The sequence below is a fragment of the Lipotes vexillifer genome, unplaced genomic scaffold, assembly GCF_000442215.2.
Source record: "Lipotes vexillifer unplaced genomic scaffold, Lipotes_vexillifer_v1.1 scaffold240, whole genome shotgun sequence".
Lineage (NCBI taxonomy): Eukaryota > Metazoa > Chordata > Mammalia > Artiodactyla > Lipotidae > Lipotes > Lipotes vexillifer.
This window is the reverse complement of record NW_006797481.1, coordinates 2,144,175-2,165,675: the sequence shown is the minus strand read 5'-3', so window position 1 is coordinate 2,165,675 and position 21,501 is coordinate 2,144,175. Positions and strand designations below refer to the sequence as shown.

Here is a 21,501-nt window from a genome sequence, read left to right as displayed (position 1 = left end):
TGGTACACGGGCCTCTCACTGTTGTGGCCTCTCCTGTTGCGGAGCACAGGCTCCGGACGCGCAGGCTCAGCGGCCATGGCTCACGGGCCCAGCTGCTCCACGGCATGTGGGATCTTCCCAGACCGGGGCACGAACCCGTGTCCCCTGCATCGGCAGGTGGACTCTCAACCACTGCACCACCAGGGAAGCCCAACACTGTGCTTTTAATAATCAATATGATGACAAATTATTTTCAGAGGGTATGTTTTTTTAAGCTACGTGCTTTGAAGTAAACAATCTTTTAAAGATAGCTCATTGAATCGTTCATATTTTAGTTTATATTATCTATTTATGGAAGTAGTAATTGATTTTAATGAGTTAACCATATGCCAGTATTTCCAGATTTAATGTAAGATACCAATAACAGATGTCATCTAGGGACATGTGAGAGTCGGAACAATTATTAACAGACTGCCAGCTTCTCATTTTTTAATTACACTACTCAATCAAAACACTCAGTTAGTGGGACTAAAATTGATTACTCCAATAATTTCTTTTATTTACATTTATGGAGTTTGGATCTAAACAGTCAAACTCTGTCTCAGGGGAGCAATGGAATAACTTTTGCATTGGGTAAATTTTATGAAATTCCTTTATGCCTTTTTTCCCCACTAATTATTCAACTGACTTCCAAAGGGAAGTGAACTGAATCAAAAAAAAGGGAAACGACTGAAAGGAAGAATTAAGAACCCAGCCCAGTGTGGCAGAGATAATAGTATTTCAATTAGAGTGTAACCTGACTTCTCTCTTGGGGATAGAGAATGGGTTCCATTTTACCATCTAATTTAAATCTTACCAATACACAAACTCTTGATAATGTTGGATTTCAGCATATTGGAAAGTAACCAGATTTGTAGCATGTAATATAAGTTAGTATACTTTGTTTGCTGATGAAATTTTGTAAAGATTCCTAATTAAGAATTTTTAAAATGACAATTTTAAATATAAAAAAAGGTTGCAGGGCTTCCCTGGTGGCGCAGTGGTTGAGAGTCCGCCTGCCGATGCAGGGGACACGGGTTCGTGCCCCGGTCTGGGAAGATCCCACATGCTGTGGCCCGTGAGCCATGGCCGCTGAGCCTGTGCATCCGGAGCAGCCCGCGTAATGCAAAAAAAAAAAAAAAAAAGGTTGCAAAAATAAAAATAGGACAGAGAACACCCCAGTACCCTAATCCAGATTTACCTGTCATGAACATTTTTTCTATCATTTGTGAACGTGCACGCTGACACGTGTTGGAGTATCCTTTTCTCCCCTCCCTCCCTCCCTCCCTTTCTCACGCTGTATATGTGCAATTTGGGGGGGAAATATTTGAAGATCAGTTAAATACATTATGATTCTTTACTCCTAGATTCTTCAGTGTGTATTTCCTGAGAATAAGGGTATTTTTTACATAACCACAGTACAGTTATCAACCTCAGTACATTTGCATTGATAGAATATTCTAAAATGATTTTTAATAAAAATTAAAAAAAATAATTGTATTCTGATTTTAGAAGTATTTTCAGTGCAGAAAATTTGAAAAATGCCGAATAGCCAAATGAATAAAAATTGCCACTAGAAAACCCTGTTTTTATTTTGTTTTATGTCTTTCTTATCCTTTTTTCAAGATAAAAGCATAGTGGTTTTTTTGTGTTTTTTTTTAAATTAATTAATTAATTTTTGGCTGCGTTGGGTCTCTGTTGCTGTGCGTGAGCTTTCTCTAGTTGTGCCTGAGTGGGGGCTACCCTTCATTGTGGTGCACACGCTTCTCATTGTGGTGGCTTCTCTTGTCTCAGAGCATGGGCTCTAGGTGCGCAGGCTTCAGTAGTTGTGGTGCAGGAGCTTAGTTGCTCCAGGGCACGTGGGATCTTCCTGGACCAGAGCTCAAACCCGTATCCCCTGCACTGGCAGGCGGATGCCTAACCGCTGTGCCCCCAGGGAAGTCCCAACACAAGCATTATGTATGTTTTTTGTGAACAAGCAAGCAAGCATTATGTATGTTTTTTTGTGAACATATTTTAGGTGTTATTAAGATTTTTTCTAAAACGTTTTTAATGGTTCTAGAGAATTCCAGCATATGAGTAAAAGATGATATATTTAATCAGGTTTCTATTAGACATTTAGATTGTATCCACTGATTGTCTATTATAAATAACTTTTTGATATACATTCTTATGGGTAAATTTTTACAATTATATCTTTAGGATAAGTTCTTAGAAATGGAATGTCTAGGTCAAGGAATATGCACGTTTTATTTTTATTTATATTTATTTATTTATTTTTGGCCATGGGGCTTGTGGGATCTTAGTTCCCTGATCAGGGATTGAACCTGGGCCACAGCAGCGAAAGCGCCAAGTCCTAACCACTGTACCAACAGGGAATTCCCAAGGAATATGCATATTTTAAAGATGAAATAAATCACAAGAGACATATTGCTAGGTTGATTTCTCTAAAGGTATTAGTTTACTTTGCCACCAGTGTGAGAAAGTCCTGTTCACTTTGCAACTGATTTTGGGGTTTGTTAGATTTTTAAAAATTTTACTTGCTTTGGAGCCTGGTTATTAAATAGTTGTTTAGAGAAATATTTAGGATAATCATTACTATGTTAGTTTGGGTGTGAAACATATACAGAATTGTTCCTTTGGACAGACGTGATGGTCCTAACTTTTGTCCCCCCCAGATTCCTCCTTCAGTGCAGCCAGGGCTGTCCCCTCCAACCCAGCAGCAGGCACCTGCTAGACCTGCGGGTCCCTCTGTGCAAGCGTCATCTCTTTTTCTACTTCAAAACCAGTATGAACCTGTCCAACCCCACTGGTTTTACTGCAAGGAGATAGAATACAGACAACTATGGATGCCTTTCAGTGTGTTTGACTCTTCGAATCTTGAAGAAATCTATAACTCAGGTAAGCACAAATCCTGCATCATTTGTATCTGATTTTAGGAAGAGAGAAATGAAGAGTATTTATCCATGGCCTACTTTTTATGAATGTCAAATTCTTTAATCCTTGTAGAGCCGGCCAGCCTCTGTACCTTAAGATGATAATATTAATGTAAGTTCTGAGTTATTTGAGCAAGGTATTTGAAGAAATGTTTTAGTAATTTTCTTTTTTTGTTTAAAGGTAGTTTAAATCCAAGAAATAGAGTCGTTCATATAACCCAGGTGTCAGTTTTCTTATTTGCCTTATTTGTTTGTAGCTATAGGGCGTTTATAAAGCATTTTCTATGGAACTCTTGTTACTGAAGATGCTGTGAAAAAAGTGTTCCATGGTCAGATGAGTTTTGGAAGTGCTGTAACTACATCCATCTCTTGAGATAGTGCACAAGAGCGTGTTAAGACTCTTGAGAAGTCTTCACTATAGAAGTAGGTTTCTTTGTTTATCCTGATGATATTTCATCTTGGGACTTAAAAATCACCTATTTTTTAGAAGTATGCTTCTTGGAGCATTGCTGCTTTGATTTAAAAAAAAAACAAAAAACTATCAATTATATCAATTATTTGAATTATTTCATGATCATGCTTTTATATTTTACCCTCGTTATTTCTTCTCCACTTAAAAGGATCATCATTTTGAGCAGCACAGATTAATCTTAAATTTCTGTTTTTTTAAAAAAATGAGCTTAGTTCTTTGTCTTTAAGGATAGGCGAGTCACCATATTCATTATTTATTACTTTTAAATGTACCTTGTAACTGTCGATTTAAAATGTGGTCTTTGTGCTCCAGTCCAGCCAGACCCTGAGAATGTGGTTCTAGGCACTGATGGAGGGCGTTACGACGTTTACCTCTATGACCGGATGAGGAAAGCCGTGTACTGGGAAGAGGAGCCAGCTGAAGTGAGACGCTGTACTTGGTTTTACAAAGGGGACACAGACAGCAGATTTATTCCCTATACAGAGGAGTTCAGTGAAAAACTGGAAGTACGTGGGCTTTATTCCTTTATGCTTTTCTTTAAAAGCATAGACTCTATACGTTGGAGCCTCATGTAACACCACTCACAGTGGAGCAGACTTTATTTACAAGACAGCCTATCTTGATCCTTTGCTGCAAAGAAGATTGCCTTTTAATTGGTGTCATCTTTTATGAGGTGCTAATTGTGGCCTCGGTGTCTAAAGATAGAATGTTTTTCAGGGGAACATCACAGATCTAATATAATAAGGTACTTACATCAAATCTTCCAAAGAGCTTAGGCTGCTATGATATGCTGCTGACAACACATGCCAAGCAGATGGACGCTTTTCAAATTAATATTCAGTAAAAGGCTTGAAATTCACCTCTGGTTTATGAAAACAAATATAAGAATAGGAACAAATATTGTGAGACTTTTTAGCCATCTTAAAATTGGTGGTTAATGTTGTTTTACATAATTGTGTTAATTTCTTGTTATAATTCTACTTAATAATTGAGTAATTAAATATTTGAAATAAGTTAAATGAATTCATCTGCATACATGGGAAATGGAGTATGGAACATTTTAGTTACTATTTTTTAATGTATTAACTAAAACTTATGTAACCAACACTAACGTTAAACATTAAAACAATACTAATATTGACATTAAAAGGGACCTCTAAAATGTTAATCTTCCCTAGATTCATATTTTGAAAGCTTCGAACAAGGACTGGGCTTTATGTTCTGTTTAGGAGCTGACAGTCAAGTTTAGCAACTGACTGTTAATTACTAAATTTTTTTGTCCTTGAAGAACATCATAATATAATTAATAGAAATAAGAAAAAAATTAAATCACAATCTTGTCATCCTTTCAAATAAAATGTTACATTTTAAAAATATTTTTTTAAACTTCTTTATTCATATACGTGTTTTTCTTTTTTTTTTCCGTGTTTTCCTTATAGCTATAATAGTACAGATTTTTTGTGGAGTATTTTGCTTTTTCAAAAGAAAATTTGTAAATGTAATCCTTAGTCATAGTCATTATCAATTGTGCCTGCCCTAGAAATATTAATCTTTATAATAGTGACTATGAAATACTGTTCTATAACCAAAACAGTACAAAAAGGTGAATATTGGCCTGAAGTTAAGACATGTTAGTTGGGGTTAAGTAAATTGGAAAAGAAGCTTGTTGAGAACAGAGGCTTCAAATGTTTTTCATTTCAATGCATATTAAGAATACATTTTAGATTGAGATTTAGTACACACATTTTACACACACACACACACACACACACATATGAGTATGTGTGTGTGTTTATCAGAGGCAGTGGTGTTTGGTAAACTGGCTCTCCAGGGGAAAAAAACCCTGATTTATAGTGTTTGCTGATTTCCATGGTGTAAATACTCCCACCATGGCCAATAGCAACATGATGTAACTAGACACAGAGTTGGGAAGCGGTATGTGTGATCAGCTCTTGTGAGCTGGTATGAGTGAGCTCTAACGCACCATTAGAAACAAAGAAAGGTTCATGGAACAACACTTACCTCACTAGGTGTCATTCAGTTAGATATTTTCTATGTCATTGAAAATATTAATTTTACAGTTTGTTGCTGGTCATGACCCACAGTTTGAAAAACACTGATTTAGAGCTGAGTCAGAACCCAGGTAAGAAGGGCAAAGACTGAAAAGAAGGCATAAAATTAATTTTGTTCCTGGAAATACCAAATATCAGGAGGTACCAGTCTCCTCAAACATAATTTTAATCATTTGAATAAGGAATAAAATATGTAAAGGAATGCTGATATCTTTGGCTTAATTTTAGACCTAAATAAATAAACAAACAAATGTGTACTATAATTTTTGGTACCCTTGACAAGACCCTACTGAAGGTATAGCATCCCAAGATTGAATGTTTAGTCCTATTATTTTGAAGCTAGAGTATATATTTTCAAGTCTAAGTATTTGAAAGTGTATACTATATTTGATTATAAATGGGTGACACAGGCTTCGAGGTCAATTCATGTATTGACCGTCTCAATAGCACATAGCTGTTCTTAACTTTAGGAGACCTTAGTTCCTGTTCAGCCTCTACCCAGGAGACTCACGCCAGATCAGGGAAGAGGCAGAGGAGGTTAGGAAATGAAAAAGCCAGTGAGAAAATGAGAATCAAGTGATAGATATTGCTAGTGTTGTAGATGATCCTATCCTATCAGAGCACTAAAACAAAACAATAGAAGAGTTGGAAACAAAAAACACCTTAATTTGATAATTACACCAGTGTCTGCATAGAAAACCAGGAGAACCTCTAGAAATTCCATTAGTACCAGTGTAAGAGTTCAGCAAGTCTGTGGATATAAAATCAGCATATAAAAATTAATAACATTCCTACACAATAGAAATAACCAATTAGAAACCATAATAATAAAAGAAGACTATAACACTAGCAAAACTACAGGCTAAGTAGAAAAATCGTCCAACAAAAGGTATATATGAACTTTGTGGAGAATAAACTATGAAGCAGAATTGAAGGATGTAAAAGATGACCTCAAAGAAATAGACCAAAATATTACATTCATAGATGCACAGTCTCAACATAATAAAGATGTCATTTCTTCCCAAATTATTTTATAAATTGTATGTAATCCCAATCAGTCACATCAGGGTTTTTTAAGTAAAATTTTCAGACTGCTCCTAAATTTTATATGGAAGATCAAAGTATCAAGAATAATCAAGACCATTTTGAAGAATGATAAGTAGAAACATACTCTACCAGACAAGATTTATTATAAAGCTGTGGATTGAAAGGGAATACGAAGAAATGAAAATAATTCTTAAGATGGTGAATCTTTAAACATTTTTGTTTGTGATCTTGCTTTTAAAAAAATGTAAACAAATATATTAAAAAATTTTTTTAAAGTAGTGAGGAAGAGGGTCAGCTGGATAGAGGCTGATGGAGAGGAATTGTTACTGAATGACTGCCCAGGAGACAAAAAGAAACACTTCTATTTTGACATGATTGTCAAATAATCACTGTTACTCATTTTAAAAAATATTTATTTGGTTGCACCAGCTCCTTAGTTGCAGCACGTGGGCTCCTTAGTTGTGGCATGTGACCTCTTAGTTGTGGCACGCATGTGGGATCTAGTTCCCTGACCAGGGATCGAACCCAGGCCCCCCGCATTGGGAACGCAGAGTCTTCACCGCTGCGCCACCAAGGAAGTCCCACTGTTACTCATTTCAAAAAAGACTTTGGACAGTGGATGTACTAGAGGTTCCCCCTTACCTGGTCTTGAATCTCTCTCCAAGAGACCCTCAGACTTTTGCCTTATAGAGAGCAGAATAGTGTCTCTGGAGGGAGAGTAAGAAAGTGGTGGGACAGTCAAGTCTTTGGAGTCAGAAGGTCGTGGGTGGGAGTGAACCACAGTTCTGCTTTTAGTCCTTACCTCTGTGATCACTGTGTGGTCTTGTGCAACTGTGAATTAAAAATGCCTGCTAGCATTAGAATTGTGTCTGCCCCCCCCATCAAAAAAAAAAGAGATAGGTTGAGATCTTAACTTCTAGTACTTCAGAATGTGACTTTATTTGGAAATAGGGTTGTTACAGATATAATTAGTTAATATGAGATCATACTGGAGTAGGGTGGGCCCCTAATTCAATATGATTGGCGTCCTTATAAGAAGACAGTCATGTTAAGACAAACATAGAGGGAGAAGGCCATGTGAAAGTAGAGGATTGGAGTGATGCATCTGGAATACTACAGATTGCTGACAGACCACCAGGAGCTAGGAAGAGGCGAGGAAGGAGTTCCCTATGAGTTTCAGAGGGAATGTGGCCCTGCTGACACCTTGGTTTCAGACTTCTAGCCTCTAGAATTGTGAGGCAATAAGTTTCTGTTTTTATAAGCCACTCAGTTTGTGGTACTTTGTTATGGCAGCCCTAGGAAATTAATAGACTGTTTAAACCTTGGTTTTCACCTCTATGTAATGGGGATAATATTATTTAGGGCTGATTGAGAGCAGTTAAGTGAGGTACTGTATGTAAAATGATAAGTATGGTAGCCAGTTAGTACAGGAGAGCTGCTATTACTATTATTTTTATTACTATCATAGTTATAATTTTCTTCCACACTTTCTCTTAATAGATTTGTCTTACTGGATTGTATGTTGTTTCCCTTGTAGGCTGAATATAAAAAAGCTGTAACTACGAATCAGTGGCACCGCAGATTAGAGTTTCCGAGTGGGGAGACAATTGTTATGCACAATCCAAAGGTAGTGATGTTGTTTAAGATATTAAAGTGTTTGGGTATTTAAAAATAATTATTTTACTGAATGTTTGATAAATGTTCATTTTTACTCTGCAGTAGGGATATATTTATAACAAGTGCATTGCTTTTAAGTTTACTACAGTTCATATCGATGATAGAAACTAAAATGAAATTTAAATTTGTCTCATGAAGTTTCTGTTTATGGTAACACAGTAGCTGAAGCTTAGTATGCATCGTTGAAGTTAAGCTTGATAAATTTTTGTACTTGATCCAGGCTCAGCAGACTTTTTTGTGAAGGGCCAGAGAGTAAATATTGAAGGCTTTGTAGGCCATGTAGTCTCTGAAAGCAGCTACAGGCAGTATGTAAGCCAATGGGCCTGGCTATTTTCAATAAAATGTTATTTATAAAAACAAGTGGTGGGCCAGGTTTGACCTGCAGGCAATAGTTTGCCTACCTTGCCCTTGATGATGGTTTGTTTCAACCTTTAAAGTAAAAATAAGTTCTTCCTCTTTATTTGTATCATCTCTGGAAACCTTTCTTGTTTTTTTAAAGATATTGGGTGTGGTGTTTAGAGTCTTCCATTTACCATCCTTAATCTCTCTAAGCTCCAGGTTCCTCACTTGCAGTAAATAGATTTACCTCCCAGGGTCATATTTTTGATGAAGTGAGGTAATTTATGCAAAAGCATCTAGCATAATGCTAGTAATATGGTAGTTTCTCAGAACATAGGCTATTTATTACAGAAAAGTGTAAAAGAAAAAAAAAACCTATATTCTAACCACCTCTATAGTCCTTACTGATGTTAAAATAAGTAAAAATAAAAACATTCATATGCCATCAAAGTTTAAACAGTATAAAAGGGTATCAAATGAAAAACAAAAGCCTCTTACCTCTGCATTCCCCTAGTTTCGCCTCTTAATGGTAACCACACTTACCCTTTTGTTTTTTAATTTTTTTTTTAACTTTTGTTTTATATATAAGCACACAAAATTTTACATACCATTTTGGATGCATTCTTTTTTTTGGGGGGGGGGTGGAAGGTTAATGTTAAACTATCAATTTATTTTATTTTTTTAATTGAAGTATAGTTGACTTACAATATTATATTTGTTTCAGGTATACAGCATTGCAATTCAGTAGTTTTACAGATTATACTCCATTAAAAGTTATTACAAAATAATGGCTATAATTCTCTGTGCTGTACAATATATCCTTGTTGCTAACCTATTTTATACGTAGTAGTTTGTGTCTCTTAATTCCATACTCCTCTCTTGCCCTACTCCTTTCCCTGTCCCTACTGGAACCACTACTTTGTTTGTTTTTTTTTTAATCTGTGAGTCTGTTTCTGTTTTGCTGTCTATTGATACATTCGTTTTATTTTTTAGATTCCCCAAATAAAGTGATATACAGTATTTGCCTTTCCCTGACTTATTTCACTACACACATTTTCTAGGTCCATCCATGTTGCTGCAGATTGCAGAATTTCATGCTTTTTTATGGCTGAGTAATATTCCTTCGTGTGTGTGTGTATATATGTATGTATGTGTACCACATCTTCTTTATCCATTTGTCTGTTGATGGACACTTGGGTTGCTTCCATATCTTGGCTGCTGTAAACTGTGCTGCTATGAATTTTTTTTTTTTTTTTTTTTTTTTTTTTTTTTTTTGGCCGTGTTGCACAGCTTGTGGGATCTTAGTTCCCCAACCAGGGATTGAACCTGGGCCCCTGGCAGTGCAAGCCCAGAATCCTAACCACTGGACCACCAGCGAATTCCCCCTAGGTATTTTATTCTTCATGATGAGATTTTAGGCAGGATTGTCTTTTTTTGCTTTCTCTTTCTGATAGTTCATTATTAGTGTATAGAAAAGCAACAGATTTCTGTATACTAATCTTGTATCCTGCAACTTTACTGAATTCATTTATCAGTTCTAATAGTTTTTTGGTGGAGACTTTAAGATTTTCTATATATAGTGTCATGTCATCTGCAAATAGGGACAGTTTTACTTCTTCCCTTCCAGTTTGGATACCTTTTATTTCTTTTTCTCTGACTGCTGTGGCTAGGACTTCCAATACTATGTTAAGTAGAGGTGGCAGGAGTGGGCATCCTTGTCTTGTTTCTGAATTTGGAGGAAATATGATCAGCTTTTCATCACTGAGTGTGCTGTTAGCTGTGGGTTTTTTCATAAATGGCCTTTACTATGTTGAGATATGTTCCCTCTGTACCAACTTTGATGAGAGGTTTTTTTTTTTTTTAACCATGAATAGATGTTGAATTTTGTCAAATGCTTTTCTGAATCTGTTGAGATAATCGTGATTTTTAATCCTTCCTTTTGTTAATCTGTGTATCACATTAATTGATTTGCAAATGTTGGACCATCCTTGCATCTTTGGAATAAATCCCACTTGATCATGGTGTATGATCCTTTTTATATATTGTTGGATTTGGTTTGCTAATATTTTTTGACAGTTTTTGCATATATATTCATTAAAGATATTGGCCTGTAACTTTCTTTTTTTTTGTAGTGTGTTTGGTTTTGGTATCAGGGTAATGGTGGCCTCATAGAATGAATTTGGGAGTGTTCCCTCCTCTTCAATTTTTGGAATAGTTTGAGAAGGTTAGGTATCAGCTTCTCAGCTCTTTTATATGTTTGATAGAATTCCATGGGAAGCTCTCTGGTCCTGGACTTCAGTTTGCTGGGAGTTCTTTTTATTAGAAATTCAATTTGACTACTAGTGATTGGTCTGTTCAAATTGTCTGTTTCTTCTTGATTCAGTCTTGGCAGGTTGTATGGTTCTAGAAATTTGTTTCTTCTAATATGTCCAATTTGTTGGCATATAACTGTTCATAGTATTCTCTTATGATTTTTTTGTGTGTCTCTGTGGTATCAGTTGCTATTTCTCCTCTTTCATTTCTTATTTTGTTTATTTGGGTCCTCTCTTTTCTCCTTGGTAAGCCTGGCTAAAGGTTTATCGATATTGTTAATTTTTTTCAAAAAACCAGCTCTTGGTTTCATCTTTCCTGTTGTTGTTGTTTTTTTTTTTGGTCTCAATTTTATTTATTTGCTCTCTGATCTTTATTAGTTCCTTCCTTGTGCTGACTTTGGGCTTTGTTTGCTCTTCTTTTTCTGATTCCTTTAGATGGTAGGTTAGGTTGTTTATTTGAGATTTTTCCATGTAACACTGGACTAAATTTAATACAGTTGATTTAACAGAATAGTATATGTCTTCCTGAAAAGTGGTAGGTAAATCTGTTTTGGACATTGAAATTGAATTTGCACATAGTTATTTAGAGGATTTTTCCTTATATGTATTTATAAAACAAGGATTCCTCTACTTCTTTTATTTCTTAAGTGTAAACCTGAATTTTTTTTTTTTTTTTTTGCGGTACGTGGGCCTCTCACTGTGGTGGCCTCTCCCCTTGCGGAGCACAGGCTCCCGTTGCGGAGCACAGGCTCCGGACGCACAGGCTCAGCGGCCACGGCTCACGGGCCCAGCCGTTCCACGGCATGTGGGATCTTCCCGGGCCGGGGCACGAACCCGTGTCCCCTGCATCGGCAGGCGGACTCTCAACCACTGCACCACCAGGGAAGCCCTGTTTGTTATATTTTTAAATCAAGGCATACTACCTCTTATTTAGTTGTATTATTTTCCAACATAAGCATTGGAAATAATGGTATTGATTTACTTAGTTTTAATGGTTACTGAACACTAGCAGGACTGTTACAAAATTGATTTTGGAGGAACAGTACAAGTATCTGATTATAAACTATACTATGAAGTAGCTTATTATGTATTGAGATAAATTATTTAGCTTATAGTGGGAATGAATTTGGTAGTGAGCTCTGTCATAATCCTTCTCTTGTATCTTGAAGGTTATTGTTCAGTTCCAGCCCTCATCAGTGCCAGATGAATGGGGGACCACACAAGATGGACAGACAAGGCCCAGGGTTGTAAAGCGTGGAGTTGATGATAACCTTGATGAAATTCCTGATGGTTCGTACAGTTTGTTTAGGACTAAGGTCATTTTTAGACTACTCTATTTTAGAAAGATGAAAAAAGGAAATAGTTATTAGGATTACCTGCCATAACATGCAGAAATCAGCTAGGTTGGCACAGGTCTTTCCTTTTTATTACTTTTATATCTGTTTGCTCTTTAATTTAGAATTCTGTTGAAGGTGCACAAACCATGTAATATAGATTCTAAAATATATATTGTTGGGAAGAAGAACTTTGCTTGTTGAAACTAGGCTTTTGGCAATATTTTTGGGCTTGTTTTGTCATGCCTCAACTAGTTTGTATTACTTTAGTGCTGGAGTGGTGAATTTTTTCTGCAAAGGGCGAAATAGTAAATATTTTAGGCTTTGCAAGCCATGCAGACTCCGCTGTATCTCTGCTCAACTCTGCCATTGTAGAGTGAAAGCATTTGTATGCAAACAAATGGGCCTAGCTGTGTTGCAATAAAACTTTATTTATAAAAACAGGCAGTGAGCAGGATTTGGAAATAAATGTACTCATATTATGAATCTGTATGAAATAACCAGAGTAAAATAGTAGATTTAACTTGGAAATGTTCATGTATAGTATGTATGAATCTAACAAAGAGAAGGATTTTGGGAAAAGATTTTGAAGTTTTCTATTGGCAAGTGGAATCTTCATGTGGGGCTTAGTGCCCTGGGGAGTTGTGAAGAAATTACAAGGTTATGGAGCCTCTATAGGTACAAAACTGATGATTGTCATTGGCTCATAGCTTCTGGGATCAGAAATGGCCTGCTTCCTCCACTCCTTGGTCTAGTTCACTGTTATTTGCCAAGGTGGACTTTGAGCTGCGTTCATCTGATTTTGGCAAGTTTATGATGACAAAAGGGGTATTGAATATTGCTATTCAATTAAGAAAACCTAAACAGTCCCCAGCTTGTGTGTGTGTGTGTATGTGTATGTATGTATGTATATATGCATGGATGAATGTCTTTCTTTCTTTCTTTTGCAGGGGAAATGCCTCCGGTTGACCATTTGGTGTTCATAGTGCATGGCATTGGACCTGTGTGTGACTTGCGCTTTAGAAGCATTATTGAATGTGGTAAGCGTTAGTCACTTTATTTCATGAAATGATTGGAGAACTACTAGAACTTTTAAACCTTCATTTTTAAGATGGTTTCCAGCTGTATACTGTTGGCTGAGGGACTGTAAGAGGAGATTTAAATGATCACTGGGCAATACTACTTTGTACTTGATTTGCTCTTATGACATTTATAACTCATAAAATCCTAGGTTGTGAAGAATTAGAAGGGATCTTGGAAATAATTTAGCCTTTTTGACAGCCTCTGCCTGAGTACTTCCAGCCACTAGGAACACCTGTGCGTTGAACTGACTTATGGTGAATTACTTGTGAGAAGTTGTTTAAAGGAACTGTGAATCTGCCTGGTTTACTTCAATTTTGGAAGTTTTATTTTTATGTTTGTAGTAATAGTTCATATTTATTGAATACTTGGTATGTACCAAGTATCTTGCATGAGTTGTATCATTTAACCCTCACAATAACCCTTTGGGGTATAGGTGCTGTTACTGTTATCTTTACTATTAGGTGAGGAACTGAGGCCCAGAGGATGAGTTAACCTCTCCCGTGTCACGGTCTGTAGGTTCTGGAGCAGGTAATTTGATTCCAGAGTCTACCCACAGTGCATTTCTGCCTCCCAGTAGTGGTAGTTGAGCTAATGTTTTTCAGTCATTTATATATTCCTGTAAAATAATGAAACATGAACAAGAACTTCTGAAAGGTTTTTTTTCTTTTTTGGACTAATTTTGTCATCTTTTTTTTTTTCTTGAAAAGTTTGTGTTATAAAAAATACTGGCGTAAAAGAGGTAATTGCTAACTACTTAATCAAGCTAGGAAAATTTAATCAAGTTAATTTGTCTTCCCAGATTTTTTTTTTTTTTACATCTTTATTGGAATATAATTGCTTTACAATGGTGTGTTAGTTTCTGCTTTATAACAAAGTGAATCAGTTATACATATACATATGTTCCCTTATCTCTTCCCTCTTGCGTCTCCCTCCCTCCCACCCTCCCTATCCCACCCTTCCAGGCGGTCGCAAAGCACCGAGCTGATCTCCCTGTGCTACGCGGCCGCTTCCCACTAGCTATCTACCTTACGTATGGTAGTGTATATATGTCCATGCCTCTCTCCTGCTTTGTCACAGCTTACCCTTCCCCCTCCCCATATCCTCAAGTCCATTCTCTAGTAGGTCTGTGTCTTTATTACTGTCTTACCCCTAGGTTCTTCATGACATTTTTTTTTTCTTACATTCCATATGTATGTGTTAGCATACGGTATTTGTCTTTCTCTTTCTGACTTACTTCACTCTGTATGACAGACTCTAGGTCTATCCACCTCATTACAAATAGCTCAATTTCGTTTCTTTTATGGCTGAGTAATATTCCATTGTATATATGTGCCACATCTTCTTTATCCATTCATCCAATGGTGGACACTTAGGTTGTTTCCATCTCTGGGCTATTGTAAATAGAGCTGCAATGAACATTTTGGTACATGACTCTTTGAATTATGGTTTTCTCAGGGTATATGCCCAGTAGTGGGATTGCTGGGTCATATGGTAGTTCTATTTGTAGTTTTTTAAGGAACTTCCATACTGTTCTCCATAGTGGCTGTATCAATTTACATTCCCACCAACAGTGCAAGAGTGTTCCCTTTTCTCCACACCCTCTCCAGCATTTATTGTTTCTAGATTTTTTGATAATGGCCATTCTGACTGGTGTGAGATGATATCTCATTGTAGTTTTGATTTGCATTTCTCTAAAATTTTTTTTTTTTTTTAAGTGGATGATTTTAGGGTGGTTTCTCTCAAATTGCTGCAGACACATTTCAAGAAATCTTTAGATGATCGGAAAGTAAGCAGAGTGGAATTCCTTCCGGTTCATTGGCATAGTTCCTTGGGTGGGGATGCCACAGGTGTTGACAGGTTTGTGGATTTTGATAGCTTGGTTTTCAGATTAGTCAAACTTAGATTCAAATTTTAAACTATAGTATAAAGTAGTTTATTATGACTTCAACAGATATACTTAAAAACTTTATATACTTGCTCTGACATATGATTAAACACTTAAGTTTATGTGCTACTTTGTGTGTGTGTGCACAGGCACGTATATACGTACATACATATGTGTGTATTCCTATTGTAAATATTTAAGAGAATCTAAGAAACTTAAGCTGGTTTTAAAATACTGATCTATAGTGGTTCACACATGGGGCTGTCCTGTACACTATAGGATGTTTAGCAGCATCCTAGGCTTCTACCCTCTAGATAAGAGTAGCACGACCTTACCCTTAATTTAACAACCAAAAATGTCTCTAGTCATTGCCAGATGTCCCCTGGGGATAAAATCGCCCCTGGTTGAGAACCACTGATTATTGTTTCTCAGTGGAGACTCTTCTGGCAGGACAGTTCTGTGTCATGTAAGACTGTTGTGTGTATTGTAGGCCATTTAATATCCTTAGTCTAAATGCCAGCAGCACTTACCAGGCACTGTGACAACTAAAAATGCCTCCACTCAATTTGGAATGCTTCCAGTTGGGAAGCACAGATTTAGAAAATATTTATGCTGGGGACACAGGGCTAATGACCTACTTGGATTTTAGTGAACGTCATGATGTTTCAGGGCACATGCTTTAATAAAACTAACCCTACAAACATTCTATTCTCTCCATGTGAAGCCCTGTTATGGGGGTGCTTTCTCTCTCTTTGGGTATTCCTGAAGTATGGCCATTCTCAAATCAGGAAAGATTTTCATTCCATTAAGCTCCTTTTTTACTTCTTGCTACATTCTCTATTGTCCTGGCCACCCACAATTTTTGTCAGGTATCTTGATTTCCAGTAAGCTGGAAGAAAAATGGCTTTCCTCTTTAAAAATGAATTAAAAATCTTCGCTTTGGCCTTATTTTATATGATAACTTCAGAGAATCCCCAAGTTCATAGTATAGTTATAGGCACAAAATGACAACTTTTTTGGTTTATCTTGATTTGTTTACAGTAACTGTCTCTAAAATGAACTCATAATTAGCCTGTGGGATCTTTTTTTACTTAGTGTATTTTCAGGATTCAAAATTGAAACTTTTAAAAACCGATAAATTTAAGGTGCTTACTGACTAAACATACTTCTTTTTCTTTCTGAACAGGAATATTAAGAAAATCACTTTACAAAGTATTGGTCGGTTTCGTCACTTTACTAATGAAACCTTGCTAGACATTTTATTTTACAATAGCCCCATCTACTGTCAGAGGATTGTGGAGAAAGTGGGATTGGAGATAAACCGTCTTTATGCACTATTCATGAGTCGGAACCCAGACTTCAAAGGAGGGGTCTCTGTTGCTGGTCACAGTTTAGGTAAAACTTCCAAATATCCACATTTTAAATACAATTTTTGTTGAGTCATCCCTGCTTTCAATGTGGGTGACATTGTTAGTTCAAGATTTAGAATTATAGATTTTAAGTTTTATAAAGGGTAGAAATGAACGCTTTGAGTTTACATTCTGCCTTATTTGCCTTTCATGTTACCTAGGAATGCTTTATATTTTAATTCTACTACTTGGTAACACAAGAATATTGATTATCAGATCTTGATTAACATCTGACTTTATGTGACTTCTGCTTGGGACTTTGAACAAAAAAAAGGAGAATTTATTTAGTGTCATAAAAGCACCTAGTACATTATAAAGCAAAATGCTTCTTTTTTTTTTAAGGTTCTTTAATATTGTTTGACATCCTGTCTAATCAAAAAGATTTGAATTTTTCCAAGTCTCCTGAGCCTTTAGCTGTTGCTAATGGAGTTGTGAAGCAGCCACATTTTCAGGAAAAACAGGTATGGCCCAGTTGACCTCTAGATTCAGAGTTGGAGCTGAAGAGTTTTCCACAATCTGAACTGATTCTATGTAACAAAATACCCTGAGCTTTAGGAGTACAATGGAATCATAGAGCTCATTATTTGAATTTCTCACTTGTCTTCCTTATGTATTATAAATTTAAATGTGAGAGACAGTTTATGGTTTCTTTAAAAAATGTGAAGTAAATTATTGTAGGAAATGGGAGCATGCGTGATTTACTAAATTTATATACTTTTTCAGAATATTCAAACTTTGGATAGCAAACTGCCAAAAATTATGATTTGTGTATAGGACAGAATTAAGATTTTTCCATAGATCAGAAGACATTTTATGAGAACTTTGTAATGTTTTCCCAACTTTTTTTTTAAAAGATACCTGAAGAGCCAAAGCTGACGTTGGATGAGTCTTGTGACCTTGATGTTGAAAATGAAGAAGTCCTGACTTTGCAGGAAACTCTGGAAGCCCTTAGCCTCTCTGAATATGTTAGCACTTTTGAAAAGGAAAAGATTGATATGGAATCTCTGGTACTGATGATAGTTGGATTCATTTTTGTCTAAAATTGTTTTTTCTATGTATGGGATTGAAGATTAATAAGATTTAAACACTTTTACATCACAATGCATTCAGTTAAGGCAGAGACTTAAACGTTTAAAAAAAATTGAAAAAAACAGGAGAACTTTTTAAAATAATCTGGGAAGGCTTTTCTCAGTATGACATAAAACCCAGAAACCATAAAAGAAAAAAAATTACATAGCAGGGGATGGCATAAACAACATCTAAAGGCCAACAATAGGTTAAGACGACTGTTTGCAACACACATTATAAACAAAGGGTTGATTTTCTTATTATTCAAAGTTTCTATAAGTTAGTTACACAAAGACCATCAACACAATAGGAAAATAGGCAAAGAATATGAACAGATGATATTCAGAAAAGAAAATAACAAATGACTTCTTATCATATGAAAACTCTTAAGAGAAATATAAATTAAAAGTTCAGTGAGGGACTTCCCTGGTGGCGCAGTGGTTAAGAATCAGCCTGCCAATTCAGGGGACACGGGTTCGAGCCCTAGTCTGGGAGGATCCTGCATGCCACATAGTGGCTGGGCCCATGCGCCACTATTGCTGAGCCTGCGCTCTGGAGCCCGTGAGCCACAACTGCTGGGCCCGTGCGCCGTGGCTACTGAGGCCCTCGTGCCTAGAGCCCGTGCTCCGCAGCGAGAGGAGCCACCGCAATGAAAAACCCGTGCACCACAACGAAGAGTAGCCCCCGCTCACCACAACTAGAGAAAGCCTGTGTGCAGCAACGAAGACCCAACGCAGCCAAAAATAAATAAATAAATAAATTTATTAAAAAAAATAAAAGTGCAGTGAGGTTTTTTGGCAAGAATAGTTTTGGCAAAGAATAGTTTGGCAAGAATATTAAGGGTTTGATATTAATATACTATGTGGCCAGGATGAGGGGAAATAGGAACTGATGATAGTTTGATTCATTTTTGTCTAAAATTGTTTTTCCTGTGTATGAGGAAAGAATTCTATATGACATGCATGTATTTTTTGTTAAAAATTAAAAGACTGGGGCTTCCCTGGTGGTGCAGTGGTTGGGAGTCCGCCTGCCGATGCAGGGGACACGGGTTCATGCCCCGGTCCAGGAAGATCCCACGTGCCGCAGAGCGGCTGGGCCCGTGAGCCATGGCTGCTGAGCCTGCGTGTCCAGAGCCTGTGTTTTGCAACGGGAGAGGCCACAACAGTGAGAGGCCCGCGTACCGCAAAAAAAATTTAAAAGAATGACTTAGATGTGGAGGCCTAAAATTTTACAACCTAAATTAATTCATGATTTAAAAAAAATTACCTGAGGGTGGGGACAGAAAAGAAATTAAATAAATTGGATATTCAGTTGCCTTAGATGATATGGTTTCTTTTCATAATTTCCTTTTTTTAAATTTCAGTTCATGTATCATTAGATTGACTAATTAATGTGCTTGTTTGTTTTCTTTTAAAGCTTATGTGTACAGTGGATGACCTGAAGGAAATGGGGATACCCCTTGGACCCAGGAAGAAGATAGCTAACTTTGTAAAACATAAAGCAGTCAAACTGGTAAAGTTCATCTCTGCACCTAAAAGAAAAAACTCATCTGTGACTAGCTTGTTTATATTTTGGAAGTTTTTGTTAATACCATCATGGTTAGGTCAGCTACTGTGCTCCCTGCCCAAGGGCACAGTAATGGAGTTGATGGAAGGCCCGACTTGGGAGTCAGCCAGAACTGGATTCAAATTCCAATTAAGTGCCAGTTCCTGGTTTTCCTGGGGCTGAGCAAATTCTGGGATGAATGACTTTCAGCCTTAGAACTGTTATTTGGGAATTTCCCAGTGCAACAACTGGGTAAGTCCTGGGCAAAAAGATGACTTGGTCACCCTGATTCCCAGTTCAACCACTTATTAATTACATATTCATGAGCAATTTGCTTAACTTTTCTGGTCCGTGGTTTCCTTCATTTATAAAACAGGAGTGATAATGCCTTCCTTATAGGATTGAAGTGAGGATGAAGTAATGCGTGTGTAGCTTATCATCCAATAAATGTTAGCACATTTTCTCTTTTCCCAGTCCTTCTCACCATCTAAAGAGATAAGAAGGAACACAGATACATTTCATTAATTAATAACCAAAAAGAAAAAGTTGTCAACAATCCAAATCAGAGCAATAACAGCAGCAACTAGAAAGCATTTCAAAAGAATAAAACTATTGGGAATAACTTGTTTAATTTTCATTAAGTTAACTTTACAGAGATTTTCTGTATACTTAGAAAAATTAGGTAGCATTTAGGGTGGCTATTTTATTTTTATTGTATTAACATGGTCTTCGTTGATCCTTCCGTCTTTTGAACTTCTGTGGTTCTTTAATTTGTGTTACTTCTTTGGAACTTAACATATGCCACTTCTTTATATGTAATATGACTGTAAAGTCATAGGACTGATTTGTTATGATTAGCTTAAGCAATTGAGTTGTTCTGCATTTTATGAGTATATGTTTTAGATCAGGCATGTGCTGAGTTCTTGGGATTTGGAGATGAACTGAGGGTATGCTGTCTAGTTAGGGGGAGAGATTTGGCCACAGATGATGCATCAGTGCTGCTTGTGCTGTCAGAGCCAGGTGAGGCCTGCCCGGGAGAGAAGGGGCTGGGGTTGGTAAGAGAAGACTTCTCCAAGGTGTTGGTACTTGAGCTTGAAGGAAGGGTAGGGCCAGGGGAAATGGCCTTCCGGGAGTGGGCAAGTGTTTTTCTGCAGCGGAAACAGCAGTCGAGCTGAGAATAAGGTAGAGCACAGGGTCCCGAGGGCCCGAATAGCAGATGTGGCAGATTTCAGTTATGAGGGAGTGGTCCTCAAACACGTTCTTATGGCTGTGAAAGTCATGGTGCTTTTAAACTAACATCATGAAATGCTTACTTATTAATTTTTATTGCAAATTATGATTTAGCACCAAATCATCTGTTTAGTCTAAAGTTTAATTTTTACTTCAGAAATGTAAAAATTTAAAACTATGTGCTGTAAGCCGCATTATAAAATTTCAGCCATGAGCAAATGTGCTTATAATAAGTGAGTTTTTAGACATATTGATTCCTTCCTGGTTTTTCCATTAATATTTGCTGTCTTTTGCTGTTGGCTAGGGCCTACTGGCTGATACGGAGTACTAAAGGAAAAAACAATTGGAGCAAATCTTAAAGTTGAGACAATTCTATTATCAACTTGAATTTTACGTTAATTTTGTGTGTGTGTGTGTGTGTGTGTGAACTGGGCCACATTTTTAGCAGCAGTGTAAACCACTGGTTCAGTTCTAAGGGGACATGGTGTGAGAACCACTGCTGTAGGTCAGTGGAGCAATGAGGGCAGTTCCATGAGTGGGCTGGTGTTTTAGGGAGTTCACTTGGTTACAGTGCGGGGATGGAGTTGCAAGGGGATGAAGCTAGAGGCTGTTAGGAATCTCTGGGCATAGTCACTGTAATTATGCAGTGACTGATTGAGAGATGATAGGGGTGTAATAGGAAATGGAAAAGAAAGGTGCAACTCAAAACACATTTTAGACACAGAATAGTGTTTTTGATGGTTGATTGAAGGCAACAATGAAGACTGAGTTGAGAGGCAACATCTCTGGTGAGCACAGTGGTCACACCAAAACCAGGATTCAAGCGTGCTAGTGTTGTTCCTTTCCGCCAGGCTGTGTTCTCCAAGTGTGAGCATGTTCATCTCCATGTGCACATCAGTGAAGCACAGACCTGTAAAAACACAAAAAGAACAAATGAGAAGCTATGTTTCCAGGTACTACATCTGTCCTTGATTTTATTTTGTAAATAAAAAGAAAAAAGTAGAAAAGTATTCTATAGTTCTTGAAGAATCTCTAGAAGGAGCCTGGTTTGGCTCCTGTAGTAGCTTGGATATA

General features: G+C 37.0%; 1 protein-coding gene across 2 annotated transcripts in view; it reads left to right on the top strand.

The window, feature by feature from the left end:
* The window catches only part of SEC23IP (SEC23 interacting protein), a 46,020-nt gene that overhangs the window by 6,558 nt on the left and 17,961 nt on the right, over positions 1-21,501 (top strand). For both annotated transcript variants that reach the window (XM_007469567.1, XM_007469566.1), the window contains 10 exons: positions 2,697-2,919; positions 3,739-3,932; positions 8,083-8,172; positions 12,043-12,163; positions 13,158-13,247; positions 15,006-15,147; positions 16,362-16,570; positions 16,927-17,045; positions 17,439-17,591; positions 19,069-19,164. In XM_007469567.1, the coding sequence (XP_007469629.1) occupies positions 2,868-2,919; positions 3,739-3,932; positions 8,083-8,172; positions 12,043-12,163; positions 13,158-13,247; positions 15,006-15,147; positions 16,362-16,570; positions 16,927-17,045; positions 17,439-17,591; positions 19,069-19,164 (1,266 nt within the window). In that variant the 5' untranslated portion in view covers positions 2,697-2,867. The remainder of the gene's footprint in view (positions 1-2,696; positions 2,920-3,738; positions 3,933-8,082; positions 8,173-12,042; positions 12,164-13,157; positions 13,248-15,005; positions 15,148-16,361; positions 16,571-16,926; positions 17,046-17,438; positions 17,592-19,068; positions 19,165-21,501) is intronic.